Raw genomic sequence first — 19,005 nt, forward strand, 5'->3', positions numbered from 1 at the left:
AATTAAAAAAGAATAAAAGGAAAAAGAAAATACAAAGTAAAAACAGTTAAAAACAGATCAGTCTTTCCATATCTTATCTTTCATTTGCTTGTTTCCCTGATCTCCTCACACCTCCCTTTCTTGTATTCCAGTTCAATTAGTTAATTCAGCAAATCCTTTCCCTCTTTAATTTTATCTTAATCTTTTATCTTAATATATTATAGCTCTAGATTATCACCTGTTAACATTCCATTTTTACATATTCCTTTATAACATTGCTGCTAAAAAAAACACTTAACTTCAATCCAACATCATTCTAACATTCATTAATTTTGCGGTATTTCTGTAAATAGTCTTTAAACTTCTTCCAATCTTCTTCCACCGACTCTTCTCCCTGGTCTCGGATTCTGCCGGGAGAAATACTTTTCTCTGTGTACATATGGCACAGTGATCTGTGTCTTCAGCTTCTGTCCTTCTTGATGAGACCACAACCACAGGAAGCTGACGTGAAAGCGCTTTTTAGAAAAAGAGAAAGAGAAAGGGTGGTGGAGGAAGGAAAACGGAGCCTTGTTGAGCGGTGCTGAGTGCTCAGCGCCCCCACAGAGAGGCCAGGAGTGGGGCCAAGGAGACGTTGTGTGTCCCCACCTGCTGCTGCCGCCGCTGCTCCTCCTTGACCATGGAAGAGACGGTGGTGAAGAAAGGCTTGCTCTACTTGCTCCAGCACCAGACCTTTGGGAAGGTAAGACTGGCTTCTCCTCGCTGAATGTTGGAACAAGGTGTTCGTCAATATCTCTTTGATACCCAAACAACTTATTGTTTTGATGCATTTACATTCTTAATCTGAGCATATTATTAGCATGTCTTTTTAAGAGCAATATTTTGTCATTTAATCATCAAAGCATTGCCATTCATTTTTTAGTTTTTGATTTGATTGCTGTCGTATGGATGCTATTAAGGGACGCGGGTGGCGCTGTGGGTTAAAGCCTCAGCACCTAGGACTTGCTGATCGAAAGGTCGGCAGTTCGAATCCCTGCGGCGGGGTGCGCTCCCGTCGTTCGGTCCCAGCGCCTGCCAACCTAGCAGTTCGAAAGCACCCTCAGGTGCAAGTAGATAAATAGGGACCCCTTACCAGCGGGAAGGTAAATGGTGTTCCGTGTGTTGCGCTGGCTCGCCAGATGCAGCTTGTCACGCTGGCCACATGACCCGGAAGTGTCTGCCAACAGCGCTGGCTCCCAGCCTTTAGAGTGAGATGAGCGCACAACCCTGGAGTCTGGCAAGACTGGCCTGTACGGGCAGGGGTACCTTTACCTTTTATGGATGCTATTAATTTAGCCAATTTTAAATATTCATTTAATTTGAGAATCCATTCCTCCTTGGTAGGTAGTTCTTTAGCTTTCCATTTAGATACTATTGCAATCCTGGGTGTGGTGGTCGCATATAAGAAAATCCTTTTTTTCGATTTTGGTATTTCTTTTCCTAAAAGGCCCAGTAGGTAAGCCTCTGTTTTTTTGTTAATGGGATGTTAAGCATTTTTTTCAACTCCTCATGTATTTCTCCCCAGAAGTACTTAATCGGAGTGCAGCTCCACCACATATGCAGTGTTGTACCAGCTTCCTTGTTGCATTTCCAACAGAGGTTGGATTTCAGTTTATAGATGTTTGCTAATTTGACTGGTGTTAAATACCACCTGTAGAACATTTTGATGGAATTTTCTTTTATTGTACTACAGGCGGTAAACCTTATATCTTCCTGCCAAAGTTTCTCCCTTTGTTCTAAATGCATTGTGTGGCCGAAGTCTCGTGCCCATTTAATCATTGTCTCTTTCACTTTCACGTCAATCATGTCCAAATCTAGCGAAAGGTTATACATTTTAGTGATACGGAAGGGGGGGGGCATGTCTTCTTCACCTTCTTCTTCGCTACAATATATCCATTTATTTCCAATTGTCAATGTCAAAAGGGACTAAAATCTATAAAGTTCATAGAAAATCAACATGCCAATTTGCTCAATTTCTCTAGGACTCCATGACACCTCCCCTGTCCTCCATAATCCCTCAAGCAAGGTGTCAAGACCCTAATCCTGTCAAATCACTCTGCCAAGCCTTTCCTCCGGGCAATGCCAGGTGGCAGACTATGCATACATGGACCATTGTCTTCTCATCACTGGTGCTCAGGATGTGCTTATCTGCGCATATCTCCAGCTCTGCATATTCCCCCCTCCCTATGTTAATCCTGTGTGACCCAACCTCTTCTTAATGTATTCATGATGTAATCTGTGTAACCCAGCCTCTTCTTAATGTATTCATGATGTAACTGGGATGTATTTTGCACTGTATTCTGGGACATGGAGGGAAGTTTCAAAAGTTCATGTCACCCCTTTCTCGCTGTTCAATCTCGCCTTGAACCTGTTGCGCAATAAACTTGGATCTTCTGCAGTTTGCTCCTGTCTCCGGCTGAGCTCATTTTCCTCCGCAGGGACCCGCGGACTTAGTTCGACGAGCTGGGTGGCAGAGCAGCCTCGCACCCAGATTTTACCTTAACATTAGATAGGATTTTTTTAAAAAAATAATGTTTCATGTATTAATGATTTCTCTTTAGCAGAGCCTTTCTTTGAGTTCGAGATACCCAAACAAATTATTGTTCCATCTTTGTACCTGGCTCTGTTGAACCTGTCTATGGAAGCCGAACAGGATTTGAAAAGCAAAGAACTGATTTCTCATCCCTCCTAACAGCAGCTCAGGGCTGAATTGACAAACTCTATAAGGCCTTTCATCTTAAGAATTTGGATTGCTGGTGTTCAAGGGTTTGGCAAATTGCCCTTCTTGAATAGATACATTATAAACTAAAAATATCTAAAGGGCAGAGTGTGAAAAAAAAAATATAGAGAGAGAGCGAGAGCGAGAGCATTATTTCATTTCTTATGCCAATTCTGAGAGTTGTGGTCATTCATTGCCACCAGCCAGGGCCGGATTTAGATTAGATGAGGCTCTAAGCTATTGAAGGTAATGGGGCCCTTTATATATGCAGCTGTCCTTTGTCAACAACAAATTGTCGCTGTTTTTTGTGTTGAATATATGCTTATATGGTAATTTATGGACCTAATAGGTATCTAAAGCCATTTGCACATAACAAAATATGTATTTTCTCAAAGTAATTGATATAGAAATGAGCAAACCAGTGATATTTTAGGGAGCAGGCGGTGCCCATTACTTACATTATAGGAGCCTACACAACATAAAACACTGTTGCTGTATGTAGGTTTTATTTTATTTGTTTTAAATCTTATATTTTGGAAATGTGCATCCAGTTGTTGTTTTTCCTTTAATTTTTTGGGCCCCCCCCCGAGAGAATGGGGCCCTAAGCTATGGCTTGTGTCAGGGAACTGCCATCGGAGCGGGAGGCGGAGAGGAGGCTCCCGGACGATGGTGGAGAGGGTCCTAGTAGAAGGAGGGATAGCCCATCCGCTGGGGAAGGCAATCAGCGTAACACCAGTGGAGAAGGGGAGGAGATAGAGGAAGCGGAGAGGTGGCTCCAGGACTCTTCGCAGGAGACAAGCGGAGAGGGTACGAGTGCTCCATTGCCCACACCCACCTTGCGCAGAAAGCTTTCGCGCAGGCAACGGGGGAGGAGACTGGGCGTCAAACAGCTTCTATGTTGGAAGCGGTTTAAGAAACGCCCACTGACGGATTCTGCCAGCGACTGAGGCAGCCACGGATCTGGAGGCTGTCCTGACAGAAAGGGTTCAACCAGGCAACCTAGCCAGGAGTAAAGGCAACTTACGCACGAGCAACCCCTAGAACCATTACAGCTTGTTTAGCTTATACATAACTTCGGCACTGCCACCAGTGTATGTAAATGTCTGGCTGAGACATTTAAGACTGGAACCTTTCTTCTCAATAATGATGGAACTCACAAGTGGGGGATGCTTTTATATTTATACATATTTATGATTTGTAAATGGAACCTTTGTATGAGTTAATACTTTATTATTCCTTTGGAGCTCTGCTGGAACTGTGTATTTTTGTCCTTACAGGCTGTGATGCTTTATGGTTTACATTTTGTATTCCTTTTTGTTTTTGTTACGCTTGCACTTCTTCTTCTTCTTCTTCTTCTTCTTCTTCTTCTTCTTCTTCTTCTTCTTCATAAATTAATACAATTTAGCAAAAAAAAAAAAAAAAAAAAAAGACCGGCTAGTCCTTCTCCAGCCTCGAACCTCCTTTTTTGCTTTAGGCTAGAAGCTCAGGGATCACTTCCAGCAGGCTCCAGGTACCTTGCCTCTCCCATCCTTTAAAAACCCTTTAAAAATTGCTCTGCTCCCTCTGAAATTTGGCCCCACTTTGCCTCCAAATGTATAAATTATTGTAGCTCACCCAGGGAATTGCTTGATAAAGGGCAAATGAAAAATACTCTTAACGAAGAGAAAGAAAACAGGCAAATTTCTTCAACGCGCAGGCTGCGCCCTGAATTCTTTTAAGGATCAGGCTGGATAGAGCCCAGCCTTTCAATAGGCAGGAGCTGAACACAGGGCTTAAACACACACACACACACACACATACACAGAGAGAAAGAAAGAGAGAGAGAGAGAGACCCCAGTTTCCTTCTCCCCATGAACTTTCACATTTGCTCTTTTTCACCCTTGCTATTGTTATAAGAATTTTAAGGTCTTATATATATAAGATAAATGTATAAACCATGTGGAAATACAGGGGAAATACAGGGTCCCAAACCACCTCAGATTTGTCAGTTGTGGGCGTGTCAAGGCCCTGCCTGGGAATCTTGGAGAGATATTGCCTTAGCACTTCTTTCAAACTTTGTTGTTGTTGTTGTTGTTTAGTCGTTTAGTTGTGTCCAACTCTTCGTGATCCCCTGGACCAGAGCACGCCAGGCACTCCTGTCTTCCACTGCCTCCCTCACTTTGGTCAGACTCATGCTGGTAGCTTCAAGAACACTGTCCAACCATCTCATCCTCTGTCGTCCCCTTCTCCTTGTGCCCTCCATCTTTCCCAACATCAGGGTCTTTTCCAGGGAGTCTTCTCTTCTCATGAGGTGGTCAAAGTCTTGGAGCCTCAGCTTCAGGATCTGTCCTTCCAGTGAGCACTCAGGGCTGATTTCCTTCAGAATGGAGAGGTTTGATCTTCTTGCAGTCCATGGGACTCTCAAGAGTCTCCTCCAGCACCAGAATTCATCAATTCTTTGGCGATCAGCCTTCTTTATGGTCCAGCTCTCACTTCCATCCATTACTACTGGGAAAACCATAGCTTAACTATACAGACCTTTGTCGGCAAGGTGATGTCTCTGCTTTTGCAGTATAGAAAGGTTTTTGTATGACTAGAGAAACAAACCTTCATGTACGTTTTTTCTCCCCCTCAGAAATGGCGGAAGTTCTGGGCTGTCCTGTACAGGGAAAGCGCCTGTGCCCCGGCCCGCCTTGAGCTCCTGGAGTCGGCGGAGAAAGCCAAGAAAGGGGAGAGCAGCCGACGGCTCATCAAGTTGGAGGACTGTGTTCAGGTGGCTGAGGCAGGTGGAGAAACCGGCAGCCCCAAGGAGACAGCGCCTTTCTTCCTGGAGACCACCGAGAAATGCTACCTGCTGGCTGCTGAGAGGGCCGAGGCGGAGGCCTGGATCCTGGAGCTGTGCAAGCATGCTTTCACTGTGAGGAAAATGGCACTCGGTAGTACAGGTCATGTCTCATGCAGAGGGAGGTGTGGAAAGCTGCACCTCAATACAGTGGTACCCCGCAAGACGAATGCCTCGGAAGATGAAAAACCCGCTAGACGAAAGGGTTTTTCGTTTTCTGAGGTGCTTCGCAAGACGGATTTTACTAAGGGCTTGCTTTGCTAGACGAAACAGCCCTGCCTCTCCTGTCATGGCGACGGTCACTGCACGCACGCACGCTCGCTTCCCCGCTCCTCCGGCTCCCTTCCGGCTGATGGCCGACCTTCCGGCTGCCTCACGCCGCTGCACACCGCCCTTGCGCGCTCCTCTGAGAGCGCCGTTGCCGCCAGCAGCCAGCGTTGCAGCCGGAGTCGCGCTCCTGAGCCCCGCCGCCCTCCAGCAGCCGTGCCGCGCGGTGGCCAGAAGGCGCGGGTGAGTCCGAGCTACTGGCTGTGGCAGCTGCCCTGCTTCTCCCCACCCCTCCCTGCCGTTGTTAGTGTTTAACTGCAGTGGTGCTTCGCAAGACGAAAAAACTCGCTCAACGAAAAAACTCGCGGAACGAATTAATTTCGTCTTGCGAGGCACCACTGTATCCCGTGTGAGGAGCAGTTTAGAAACTGCCTTTCACTGGCCCATGGTCTGTCAGACTGTGGAACGCCTTGTTGCAGAAGGCAGTGATGATGACCCCCCAACAGAGATGCCTTTTTTTGCTTCATTAGAGCACAGTTTTTATTAATTTTAAAAAACTACCAGCCTTTAGGGACGCGGGTGGCGCTGTGGGTTAAACCACAGAGCCTAGGACTGGCCGATCAGAAGGTCGGCGGTTCGAATCCCCGCGACGGGGTGAGCTCCCGTTGCTCGGTCCCTGCTCCTGCGAACCTAGCAGTTCAAAAGCACGTCAAATTGCAAGTAGATAAATAGGTACCGCTCCAGCGGGAAGGTAAACGGCGTTTCCGTGCGCTGCTCTGGTTCGCCAGAAGCGGTTTAGTCATGCTGGCCACATGACCCAGAAGCTGTACGCCGGCTCCCTCGGCCAATAAAGCGAGATGAGCGCCGCAACCCCAGAGTCATCTGCGACTGGACCTAAAGGTCCCTTTACCTTTATCTTACCAGCTTTTAGTACAGTTCCATGCAGTAGCTTCAATACAGGTGTACAGCAACAGACAATGTCATAAAGAACAAAGTTAGTCAGTTAAAGGGAAAGATTGCAGGGGAGGATTGTGTTTTTTGCAAGAGTAAGAAGAAAACAAGATGAATTAGGGAATGTATCGAGTTTTGTTTAAATTAAAGCAAAAGCTCTGGAGAACTGATTTAAACAAAACTTATGCAACCATACATTGTGATATTATGTTGGGGAAAATAGGGGAAACACTTGTTGAGGATTCTGACTGGAAACCAGAGATGTCTTTAACAGAGGATTAGACAAATTCACGGAAGAGGCTATTGTTAAAAGAAAAAACCAGAGGCCAAGCAGAGTATATTGAGAAGCAAAGCGGCTAGTAAGCTTGAACTTTATTAAACTGTCACAACAGGGTCCCCGCTCACTCCACACAAAAGGGAGAACCCTGAACAATGGTGCCCAAGCCCTTATACAGACTTTTGAAATTGCCCAAGACCACCCCACAAAACATCATACATATATCACAGAAGGAGGTGGTCTGCAGCAGAAATCCTGTCTGGCAGGATACCTGATAATGGTCGCTGATTGCTTTACCTGGGCAGACTGGCCATTCTTTTGTGAATACTTTAGTTCCTGAGTCTAGGTCACAGGCTCACCCTATTCAGACACAAATATGCCCTAAAGACAGGATTTGCAAGCAAAAAGAGAATGGGAAGGCTTTTCCCATTTGCCTCCCTCACTGCAGAGGAATATTTGAGGTCATTGGGAGAATCAAAATGGCTTCAGGATTGCTCTCCCTTACTATTTGAGACACTTAGTTCATATATTTAGATATGTGTGCATTTAATAATATTTATTTTATATTTGAGACCTTAGAATTCTTATAATAATATGGATGGCTCCTAGCTATGGGGGCTGTGCTTTGCCCTCCACAGTTGGAGGCAGCAATGCGTCTGGACATCAGCTGCTGGAAACTGCAGGAGGGGAGAGGGCTGTTGTTGTGTTCATATCCTACTTCTGGGATTCATAGAATCATAGAAGCATAGAGTTGGAAGAGACCACAAGGGCCATCGAGTCCAACCCCCTGCCAAGCAGGAAACACCATCAGAGCACTCCTGACATATGGTTGTCAAGCCTCTGCTTAAAGACCTCCAAAGAAGGAGACTCCACCACACTCCTTGGCAGCAAATTCCACTGTCGAACAGCTCTTACTGTCAGGAAGTTCTTCCTAATGTTTAGGTGGAATCTTCTTTCTTGTAGTTTGGATCCATTGCTCCGTGCCCGCTTCTCTGGAGCAGCAGAAAACAACCTTTCTCCCTCCTCTATATGACATCCTTTTATATATTTGAACATGGCTATCATATCACCCCTTAACCTCCTCTTCTCCAGGCTAAACATGCCCAGCTCCCTTAGCCGTTCCTCATAAGGCATCGTTTCCAGGCCTTTGACCATTTTGGTTGCCCTCCTCTGGACACGTTCCAGTTTGTCAGTGTCCTTCTTGAACTGTGGTGCCCAGAACTGGACACAGTACTCCAGGTGAGGTCTGACCAGAGCAGAGTACAGTGGCACTGTTACTTCCCTTGATCTAGATGCTATACTCCTATTGATGCAGCCCAGAATTGCATTGGCTTTTTTAGCTGCCGCGTCACACTGTTGGCTCATGTCAAGTTTGTGGTCAACCAAGACTCCTAGATCCTTTTCACATGTACTGCTCTCAAGCCAGGTGTGACCCATCTTGTATTTGTGCCTCTCATTTTTTTTGCCCAAGTGCAATACTTTACATTTCTCCCTGTTAGAAATGTATTTTCCCTTTGAAGCGCAGCAGTTCTCAACCTGTGGGTCCAGAGCTCAGGGATGATGGGAGTTGTAGTCCAACAACATCTGGGGACCCACAGGTTGAGAACCGCTGCGAGGCATCCGCTTGGTCACCATGAGGACAGGATGCCAGACTAGATGAGCCCCCTTGGCGCCATCCAGCAGAGGGCTCTTCTTATATTTGTATTGATATGTGATGTTGTAAATAAAAAATATGCCCTTTTCCCTTATGGGGTATCCAAGAGCCCATATAGAGTCCTTACATAGGTTCCCTATTGGTAGGAGAGAATAACAGAGGCCAACCAGAGAATATTGAGAAGCAAAGCAGCTAGTAAGCTTGATCTTTATTGATCTGTTGCAACAGGGTACTCCCCTCACACGCAGGAGAGGAAGAGGACCCCCCAAAATGCCGTGCAAGGGCTTATGAAGATTTTTGAAATGCCCATTCTCTAGATCAAGACCACCCCCAGAAACATTATGCATACATCACAGAAGGGGTGTAACCTAAGACCACCCCTCAGATACATCCCACCTACATCACAGAAATTTAAATGTTGTTTTTCTCCTGTCACAGTTTATCTCCTGTCTGGCAAGTTACTTGATTGGATTTCCTGGGGAGCCTGGCCATTCTTTTGTAGTGGTAAAATACTTATTTCCTGGGCCAGGTCACAGGCTCACACCTTATTCAAACAGACATATCCTTGATTAAGGATTTGTGAGGAAAGAGACAATGGGGAGGCTTTTCCAGTTTAACCTTGCAGAGAAAGGATTTGGTCAGTTTAGGAATCAAAATGGTTCCAGGTTGGTCTTCCTGTGTTGATCTATGTATGTGCAGTTATGAACATTACCATATATCTAAGACCATAAAATTCCTATCACAGTGAGAAACAACCAAAGCATGCACACACCCTTCTAATTCTAAGGTGTCGAAACAATAAAATAAATGTTCATAAAGACACAGGGCGGGCGCACACACATAGGTACATAAGCCATAATTTCAAATGGTGCAGGAGAGCAATCCCGGAGCCATTTGGACTCTCACCTCAAATATTTCTCTTTGGTAGCAGGAAAACCCTTTTCCAGATAGTTGTTTTTTACTTGTAAATCCTGTAAATAAACAAACTGCTTGGAATGAAGGGGTTTACCTACCTCTCTGCAAAACCGGCCTGGCAAGTATCTGTTAAGCAGAGCAGACCAGTCAACAGAGCATCTCCTTTGTATCAATAGGTGTGAATTTGTGAAAGGATTCGGGATATTTACCATTTCAAAAGGATGGCCCAGACTGATCAAGATAGGGCCATCAGCAAAAAACATCATCAGATATCTTGACAGACAGGAGACAAGCCACTCTCTCAAATTTCTTTTTTAAAAAATAATAATATTTATTAGTTTTCCAACAAATTGAACACAAACTACAAAAAACCAAAAAAGAAAAAAACATACAAAAATACAAGACAATACAAAAAAACACTGCAAAACACTAACATACAACTAACAAAACAAAACAAAACCCATTTAAAACACAGTCCAATTTCAATATCTTGTCTTTCTTTCACTAATTTCCACGACCTCCTCACACCTCCCTTTTTGTATTCCACTTCTATTAATTGTTTCAGCAATTCCTTTCCATCTTCCTCTGTTTTCTATCCTATAATTATCTTAACACTTTTTAACCTTGTTTTTCCCTTTAATGCTCTAATAACCTATCTATAATTAATTCCTTATAACATTTCTACTAAAGCCATATAACTTCATCCCAACATTTTTCTAACATTCATTAATTTTACAGTATTTCTGTAAATAGTCTTTAAACTTTTTCCAGTCTAATTCCGCCGACTCTCTCAAATTTCTGTTGTAGACTGCCTCTTTCTGTGACCCGTGTAGGATGCTTTTGGGTGGTCCTTGGCTAAGGGGCTGGGAAATTTCTGAAGCCTTCAAAAGTTCTTTCACACCTTTGTTCAGGGTCCTCGCCTCCTACCTAAGGTGTGGAGGAGACTTTTGTTGTAACAGGGAAATAAAGATCTGCCTTGCTTTCACAGGATCCTGCCTCCGCTGATGCTTCTCTGAGGTTCCTCTGATATGGAACATGGGGGACCCTTGAGTCCCTTAATGGGGAGCTGGGCTGTAGAAACCACACACCCCGCTGTTTTCTGGTAACAATATGTTCTCTTTGGGTTTTAGAGAAGCACTGAAGACTGGAAAGTGATGCTGGAGAAGGAACTCCTGAAGGGCAAGGCCACGTCTCCCACTGCTCTCTCCATGGAAGAGAATTCCCTATACAGCACCACCTGCAAAGGTAGGAGAGGAGAGCAAGAGACCCCGAGTTGGGCAGGGAGCAAAGAGGAAGGGGCTGCCACCATCGAGAGATGGTGCTTGTGTTGTGAGTCGAGGGCCTGCCAGCTGCATAGGAGTATAATAAGACACAAAGACACATTATTTTAGGTTAATGGGCAAAATTAGGCCACAACTTTTATTGGTTACAGCATGTGTGTTGGGTTGAAATAAACGACAGACGAGTGACAAGTGTCATACGGGAGGCATCTCTCGAGCATGTCTCAGAGAGTCCCTTTTATTGAATATTACAGCATTGCCACGTATGTGCTTGTTGCTGATTGGTTAACACAAATCATACGCAAGGGTTGCATATAGGCATTAGTCATCAATAGATTAAAGGTTGGGAAAGGAACACAGAGTTGGACAGGTATGAAAACCTCCTTAGTGATTGATATAGCAAAACTTAAAAGGGCATAACCATCACATTCATAGATGTGGTCAACCATGCATTAAGAACAGGTCAAGGTACGGAATGCTTCAGCTCAGAACGGTTTGTCAAACTCATGTACAGAAGCAAGACTCCCTGGAAAGGACCCTGATGTTGGGAAAGATGGAGGGCACAAGGAGAAGGGGACGACAGAGGACGAGATGCTTGGACAGTGTTCTCGAAGCTACAAACATGAATTTGACCAAACTGCGGGAGGCAGTGGAAGACAGGAGTGCCTGGCATGCTCTGGTCACGAAGAGTTGGACACAACTAAATGACTAAACAACAACAACAACAGGCATGCATGCAGCGTGCACCACAGTGGAGCCTGTCTTCCAAGAACTGGCATGTAAAGTGCTCACTCTGGCCGAGGCGGCGTCATGGAAAATCTGCCTCCGCCTTAGCTCTCGCTCGCCCTCTTCCTGATTGTGGTTTTGCGGGCCGTGCAGGGCTCTCACTGATACGGCTGCCTGATGCTCCCCAGGCACTTATCGTCCCTTCCCCATTTCCTGCCCTCTTCCCTCCCCCCACTTGTCCTTGTTATAAGAATTTAAGGCCTCAAATATATAAATTAAATGTACAAGGCAAACACGTACATAAATACATAAACCACAATTTTGAAACAGTACAGGAAGACAGTCCTGAAACCATTTTGACACTCCCAAACTGACCAAATGTTTCTCTGCAAGCAGGGAAGAACTGAAAGAAACCTCCCCATTGTCTCTGTGATTACAGATCCTGCTTTAAGGGCACATTTAAGGTGTGAATAGGGTGAGCCTGAGACCTGTGACCTGGATTCAGAAATTAAGTAGTTATAAGGTTCGAATCCCAGTGACGGTGTGAGCTCCCGTTGCTCGGTCCCTGCTCCTGCCCACCTAGCAGTTCAAAAGCACGTCAAAGTGCAAGTAGATAAATAGGTACCGCTCTGGCGGGAAGGTAAACGGTGTTTCCGTGCGCTGCTCTGGTTCGCCAGAAGCGGCTTAGTCATGCTGGCCACATGACCCGGAAGCTCTATACTGGCTCCCTCGGCCAATAAAGCGAGATGAGCGCCGCAACCCCAGAGTCAGCCATGACTGGACCTAACTGTCAGGGGTCCCCTTACCTTTACATTTAATAACAAAAGAGTGGCCAAAACCCAGATAATGCAAGCAGGTAACCTGCCAGGCAGGAGATAAACAAGACACTCAGGATTCTGTTTTAGACCGCCTCCTTCTGTGATGTATGTATGATGTTTCTGGGGATGGTCTGGAGTTTGAGGGCGGGCAATTCCAAAAGTCTACATAAGGGTGGGCACACCTTTGTCCTGGGTCCCTCCAGCCCCTCCTGTGTGTGGAGGAGCACCCTGTTGCAACAGCTTTAATAGCAATCAGGCTTACTAGCTGCTTTGCTTCTTAATATTCTCTGGTTGGCTTCTGTTATTTTCTCCGACCGATGGAGAACCTACAAAGGACTCTATAAGGGCTCTTGTGTACCCCATAAGGGAATAAGGCCAATTGTTGTTGACAACACCTTCAGTGTCCTTGGGCGGAACCTGCACCTGAGAAAGCGGGCTGGGGGCAGGACTGTCAGGGAACTGCCATCGGAGCAGGAGGAGGTGAGAGGGCTCCCGGATGATGGTGGAGAGGGTCCCAGTAGGAGGAGGGATAGCCCATACGCTGGGGAAGGAAATCAGCGCAACACCAGTGGAGAAGGGGAGGAGATAGAGGAAGCGGAGAGTTGGCTCCAGGACTCTTCGCAGGAGACAAGCAGAGAGGGGACAAGTGCTCCGTCCCCCACACCCACAGTGCACAAAAAGCTTTCGCGCAGGCAACGGGGGAGGAGACTGGGCGTCAAGCAGCTTTTATGTTGGAAGCGGTTTAAGAAACGCCCACTGACAGATTCTGCCAGCGACTGAAGCAGCCACGAAACAGGGGCTGCTCTGTCAGAAAGGGTTCAACCATGCAAGCTAGCCAGGAGTAAAGGCAACTTACGCACAAGCAATCCCTAGAACCATTACAAGGACATTGGAAAGAAGCCTGCGACGACACGAAATTCCATTTTATTTCATTAAATTTATGCACCGCTCGATTGTAAAAAGACAGAGAAAACTTTTCAAAGCAGGTTGCAATGAGAATAAAGCAATAAATTTTTAAAAAACCCCTCTTTAAAACATTCAGAAGTTAAACTCAGCATTTAACTAAAACATACAGCAGAATACTACATGTCTGGGCTGGCTTCTCTAAACAAAGATGTTTTTTAGCAGGCGCTGAAAAGGAGCACAGAGAAGGCACCCGCCCCATGTCAATAGGCAGGGAGTTCCAAGGTGTGGGTGGTGCCACAGGAAAAGAATGGGGGCCACTTGCCACGATGGCTATGAAATCGTGCTTCTGAAAACCAGTTGCATGTGTCCCATTAGGGCAGTCATAGGCAAACTCAGCCCTCCAGATCTTTTGGGACTACAACTCCCACCACCCCTAGCTAACAGGACCAGTGGTCAGAAATGATGGGAATTGTAGTCTCAAAAACATCTGGAGGGCCGAGTTTGCCTTTGCCCGCATTAGGGCATCTGGTTGGCCACTGTAAGAACAGGATGCTGGACTAGATGAGCCATTGGCCTGACTCTGCAGCCAGGATCTTTTTAAGTTCTTATGTTTCCTTCCAGCTGCTGAGAGGCAGTTTCCCGTGGCCGTGAGGGCAACAGAGGCCTCTGAGCGCTGTCGGATCTGGGGCATGTTCTTTCTCTGTGCCAAAGCGGATGCCTTGGAGCTGCGTGACAAGCAAGCGGGGGAAGTGATCTACACCTGGCCGTACAAGTTCCTGCGGAGATTCGGTCATGACAAGGTAATGGCTGTGGGGTGTTTGTCTCCGGCGCAGCACATTTCAGGTGTGCAATGCCAGACAGTTGCTGTTCCTAAGCAGACTTCGTGGTGTGGATGGGAAGTTGCCAGTGGCCTGGTGCTGCCTCCTTTCCGCTGACCATGCCTCTCACATGTGCCTCCTTTCCAGATGTGTTTCCATTGCCTGCCTCCTTACTGCCCCTTCCTGGTTGTTTAGGGGGGGAGAGGGATGTCCTGCTCACCTGCTTTTCCACTGACAGTGTGCTCCCGCCTCGGGCGGCAGTAGGAGATGCTACGCCCCTGGAGAAGCGCAAGAGGCAGCTGAGATGGGAGCCAAGTCTGGGAAATGGGTGGTAGTGGGGGAATCATGATGTGCTGGTGTGAGAGCCAGTGCGGTGTAGTGGTTAAGAGCAGTGGACTCGTAATCTGGTGAACTGGGTTCGCATCTCTGCTCCTCCACATGCAGCTGCTGGGTGACCTTGGGCCAGTCACACTTCTCTGAAGTCTCTCAGCCCCACTCACCTCACAGAGTGTTTGTTGTGGGGGAGGAAGGGAAAGGAGAATGTTAGCCGCTTTGAGACTCCTTAAAGGGAGTGAAAGGCAGGATATCAAATCCAAACTCTTCTTCTTCTTCTGCTGGTCCCATGGGTTACCCGAGAGGCAAGGTCCGATTCCGGTCCATGGTCAAAGGTGCAACATGGAGGCAGTCCGTAGTTGCGGAAGCTGGGTGCAGGGCAGGGAGCCGGGTGAAGTCAGGAACAGGCTTGCAAGCAGGGAGCCAGGGCGGGTCAGGAGCTCAGGCAGGAAAGCAGGACAGGGTTCAGGCAGGAACTAGCAACCAACAATGTTGCTCCCGCAACCTGGGAATGGGCTGGCTGGCTTTTATCTGCCCCGAGGCATAGGGCGCACCAATCCTCTGGTGACTTGCCTCTCCTGGCCTGGAGGCAAGCCCTCCTCCTGTGGGAACTTAGTTCCCTCCGCCTCTCTGCCCTGAGCCTCTGCAGCTCAGGAGAGGCTGCAGGGTACCGGACTCAGAGGCAACTTCAGCTTCCCCTGATGGGGCTGAGAGTGGAGCACCTGCAGGCAATGGGTCCTCCATCACCTCAGGAGCCAGAGCAGACTCAGCTGATGCCTGCGTCTGAGGACCCAGCACAGGTGAGGACCCTTCAGGTTCATGCCCCAGCCCTGGCTCAGCTGGTTCTGGAGGCGGGGAATCCTGTGCAGGCTGCGATCCCTCAGGTTCAGCATCCGAGTCTGAATCCCAGGCCATCACACATGATTTTGCAGAAACATTTCCTGTCTTTGGAGGAAGTTTTGTGCCAGCTGGGTGGGGCTTTCCTGCCCCCCTCCACTCTGCCTCCTGCAGGATGCCCTGAGTTTTTTGCTTCCCAAATCCCAGGGAAGGAACCATGCAGAGGAAGTAAGTCTTGTATTTCAGGGGTTTGGATTAGATGACCCGTTGGGCCTCTTCCAGCTCTATAATTCTATGTTTGAGTTCTCTAGGGTGATGTCTTGGGGCTGAACCAGATGTGAAGATGGAGGGCTGTGATGGGAACTCCCACATCACAGTTTCCTGGTCCTACCTAATATCTGCCACCCAACCGTGATGGTCCTAAGTCTCACCTGGCTTTGCCCAGCAGAGAGGAGCATTTTAAGTCCCACGGGAAGCAGTGAGGGCCACCAACTTGCATAGCTTTTAAAGAGCATGGGATAAAACCATTGGAGGAGAGGGCTATCAATGGCTACCAGCCATGGTGGCTCTGTTCTGCCTCCTCAATTGGAGGCAGCAATGCTGATGAATACTAGTTGCCAGAAGCCACAGGTGGTGTGGTTCTTGGGCTCAAATCCTGCTTGCTGGTTTCCTAATAGAGGTATCTGGTTGACCACTGTGAAAGGGGAAGCTGGACTAGATCCAGCAGGCTCTTCCTATGTTCTTAGAAGATGGAGAATTGTTATGGGAGCTCCTAGCTCCCAGCCTCCTGGTCCCATTGACTCTCTTCTCACCTTGATGGGCCTCACCTGGCTTTGCCCAGCAGAGAGGAGCATTTCAAGCTGCTGGTCCACTTGTCCTTCCCTACAGACTGATCCTAGGAGACCTTGTGTTTCTTCTTCTAGGCCATCTTCTCCTTTGAAGCTGGGCGGAGATGTGCCTCTGGCGAAGGCAGTTTTGAATTTGCCACCAAGCAGGGCAGCGAGATCATCCAGGTCATTGAAGGTGCCATCAATGCTCAGAGGAACTCCACCAGTGCATCTTCAGGTGCCACCCTTCTTGCCGGGGCCGCCAGTCCAGCCAAGCCTGTCGAAGGTGCCCAGGGAGGGAAAGCCACTGTGCTGGTAGAAGGGCAGTCATTCCGTACTGCGGGCACCAAATCCCTCTCCTTCGAGTCCACCTGGCAAGGAAGACCAGCGAAGGGCAGGTTAGTCAAGCCCACGGCCAGCTGCCCTCTCTCCAGCACCAACTGCCCCTACATGGAGGGGTCTGATACCCACCCCAGGCGAGAACCCCAGCAGGAATCAATGTCCGAGTACTCGGAGCCATTTGATGCCATCTCCAAGTCGTTGGGAAGCTCAGGTGGCAGCTGTTTCCCCCTGCCTAGCGCCGAGGAGCCATCGGGGGCAGCGGGCCTGCATGCCAGGACCAGAGGGTTGGGCCTGTCCCCTGCCTCTCTGGGGCTGCACCACATCTATGATGACCCAGAGGCTCTGGCCCACCTGGTGTACGATGAGCCTCAGGAGTTCACAGGGGATGCCTGGAAGGTGCAGGCGACTCCCGAGGACCCTATTGGCCATGAATACCCCTACAACCCAAGCTTGGATGACTACTCTGTGCCTAAGATGGCGGCAGCTTATGCCCCTGTGCAAGATCAAAATGGGCTTGGAGAAAGTGCATATGATCAGGTGATCTTGAGCCTCAAGAACAAGAAAAATGCACAGTGAAAGGAGAGGACGGATGGAATAAATGAAGGGGGTGGATGGGAAATGAGAGGATCGCTTTGTTTCATTTGTTGTGGGAGATGAGCCAGGGTGCAGCCTCCCTGCCTGCCCTCCTCTCAGAGCTCAAGTACTGTATTTTTCGCTCTATAAGACGCACTTTCCCCTTCCTAAAAAGTAAGGGGAAATGTGTGTGCGCCTTATGGAGTGAATGCAGATGGGAGGCTCTGCTCAGCGTGCCCTTTAAAGAGCCGCGCAGAGCGTGTGTGCGGCTCTTTGGGGAGAAGGGCTGCCCTTCTGCCTCCTCAGGGAAAAGCCCCCAGGAGCCGCACACACACTCTGCACGCTCTTTAAAGGGAGTGCGGCTCTTGAGGGAGACTTAGCCGCACGCAGCCTCTCCCGGGCAAGGGGAGCCTTCATCCCGCTGCCCGGGAGAGGCTGCACGTGGCTATCCCATAAGCTAGGACAGCAAGCGGGATCGCTGCGCAGCTGTCCTGGCTTCTGGGATTCAGAATATTTTTTTCTTGTTTTCCTCTTCCAAAAACTAGGAGCGTCTTATGGTCTGGTGTGTCTTACAGAGCAAAAAATACGGCATGTTTATAGGGGAAGTATGCTGAACCTTTTTTGCGACCTCTAGGATAATCCAGGAACTGGGGTTGAAGTTGGTACAAAAATGGTATTATACACCTGTAAGGTTATATCCCTAGCAGTTCGAAAGCACATCAAAGTGCAAGTAGATAAATAGGTACTGCTCCGGCAGGAAGGTAAACGGCGTTTCTGTGCGCTGCTCTGGTTCGCCAGAAGCGGCTTACTCATGCTGGCCACATGACCCAGAAGTTGTACGCCGGCTCCCGCGGCCAATAAAGCGAGATGAGTGCCGCAACCCCAGATGAGTCTGCGACTGGACCTAATGGTCAGGCCCAGGGCTTGCCGATCAGAAGGTGGGCGGTTCAAATCACCGCAACGGGGTGAGCTCCTGTTGTTCGGTCCCTGCTCCTGCCAACCTAGCAGTTCGAAAGCACCTCAAAGTGCAAGTAGATAAATAGGTACCGCTCAAGCGGGAAGGTAAACGGCGTTTCTGTGCGCTGCTTTGGTTCTCCAGAAGCGGCTTAGTCATGCTGGCCACATGACCCGGAAGCTGTACGCCAGCTCCCTCGGCCAATAAAGCGAGATGAGCGCCGCAACCCCAGAGTTGTCTGCAACTGGACCTAATGGTCAGGGGTCCCTTTACCTTTACCTTTAAGGTTATATCATATTACAAAATCTGGAAGTAAGAATTGTTGGAGGAAATGTGGAGTGATGGGAACGTACAGTCATATGTGGTGGGATTGTCCGTTAGTTAATGAATTTTGGAAACAGATTGGTATAGAAATATCGGGAATTCTGGGTAGGAAGATGGGAATATATAAATTAATGGTTCTTATTAGTCTGAGTTGCACCGAGTTAAAAACAAAAGAGGAATGTAAATGGGTAAAATGGATGGTAACTGCAGCCAGACAGGTTATAGTGAGTAATTGGAAAAATGCAGAAGAGTTAGGGGTGAACCAAAGGAGGAAAAAACTGAATAATATTATAATTTTACAATATCTAACCGTGAAGATGCACAGAATGAAAGGGTTTAAGGTCAGTGAGAAAGAGGAGGATTGCTTTGAGAACATATTGAATTATTTGGGTACGTCTGAACAATTTGGGGCAATGTTAAAAGTCAAATAAACCTTGTGGATGGAGGAGTATTAACGTATATAAAATTGTACATATGGTTGATTTCGATATATTATTGATTATGTATACCCAATGTATCAGCCGCCTTGGGGGGGGGGGTTCACAGTTTCTGGTTTGGTTGTTGGTAAAAAAATAAAAATTTTAAACATTTTTTTAAAAAGGAAGTATTCTGGCCATCATTATTGCAAGAAGATCCAACTGAGTGGG

At 47.6% G+C, this 19,005-nt stretch overlaps 1 protein-coding gene across 1 annotated transcript; it reads left to right on the forward strand.

The window, feature by feature from the left end:
• Positions 1–397: 397 nt before the first annotated feature.
• On the forward strand, positions 398–18,765 carry DOK2 (docking protein 2). The gene is made up of 6 exons (XM_083454067.1): positions 398–718; positions 5,349–5,630; positions 10,750–10,864; positions 13,971–14,149; positions 16,261–17,770; positions 18,321–18,765. Exons 1-5 carry the CDS (start codon positions 656–658, stop codon positions 17,080–17,082), a joined length of 1,461 nt encoding a protein of 486 aa, XP_083310193.1. The 5' UTR covers positions 398–655; the 3' UTR covers positions 17,083–17,770; positions 18,321–18,765.
• Positions 18,766–19,005: the final 240 nt, after the last annotated feature.

The sequence above is a fragment of the Podarcis tiliguerta genome, assembly GCF_965153285.1.
Source record: "Podarcis tiliguerta genome assembly, chromosome: 8".
NCBI lineage: Eukaryota > Metazoa > Chordata > Lepidosauria > Squamata > Lacertidae > Podarcis > Podarcis tiliguerta.

Excerpts from the sequence above, each read along its gene's own strand:
- DOK2 (XM_083454067.1), top strand. The coding sequence starts at position 656 with ATGGAAGAGACGGTGGTGAAGAAAGGCTTGCTCTACTTGCTCCAGCAC. Across the intron at positions 10,865-13,970 it reads ATACAGCACCACCTGCAAAG|CTGCTGAGAGGCAGTTTCCC; the intron begins GTAGGAGAGGAG and ends GTTTCCTTCCAG. Across the intron at positions 14,150-16,260 it reads GGAGATTCGGTCATGACAAG|GCCATCTTCTCCTTTGAAGC; the intron begins GTAATGGCTGTG and ends TTCTTCTTCTAG.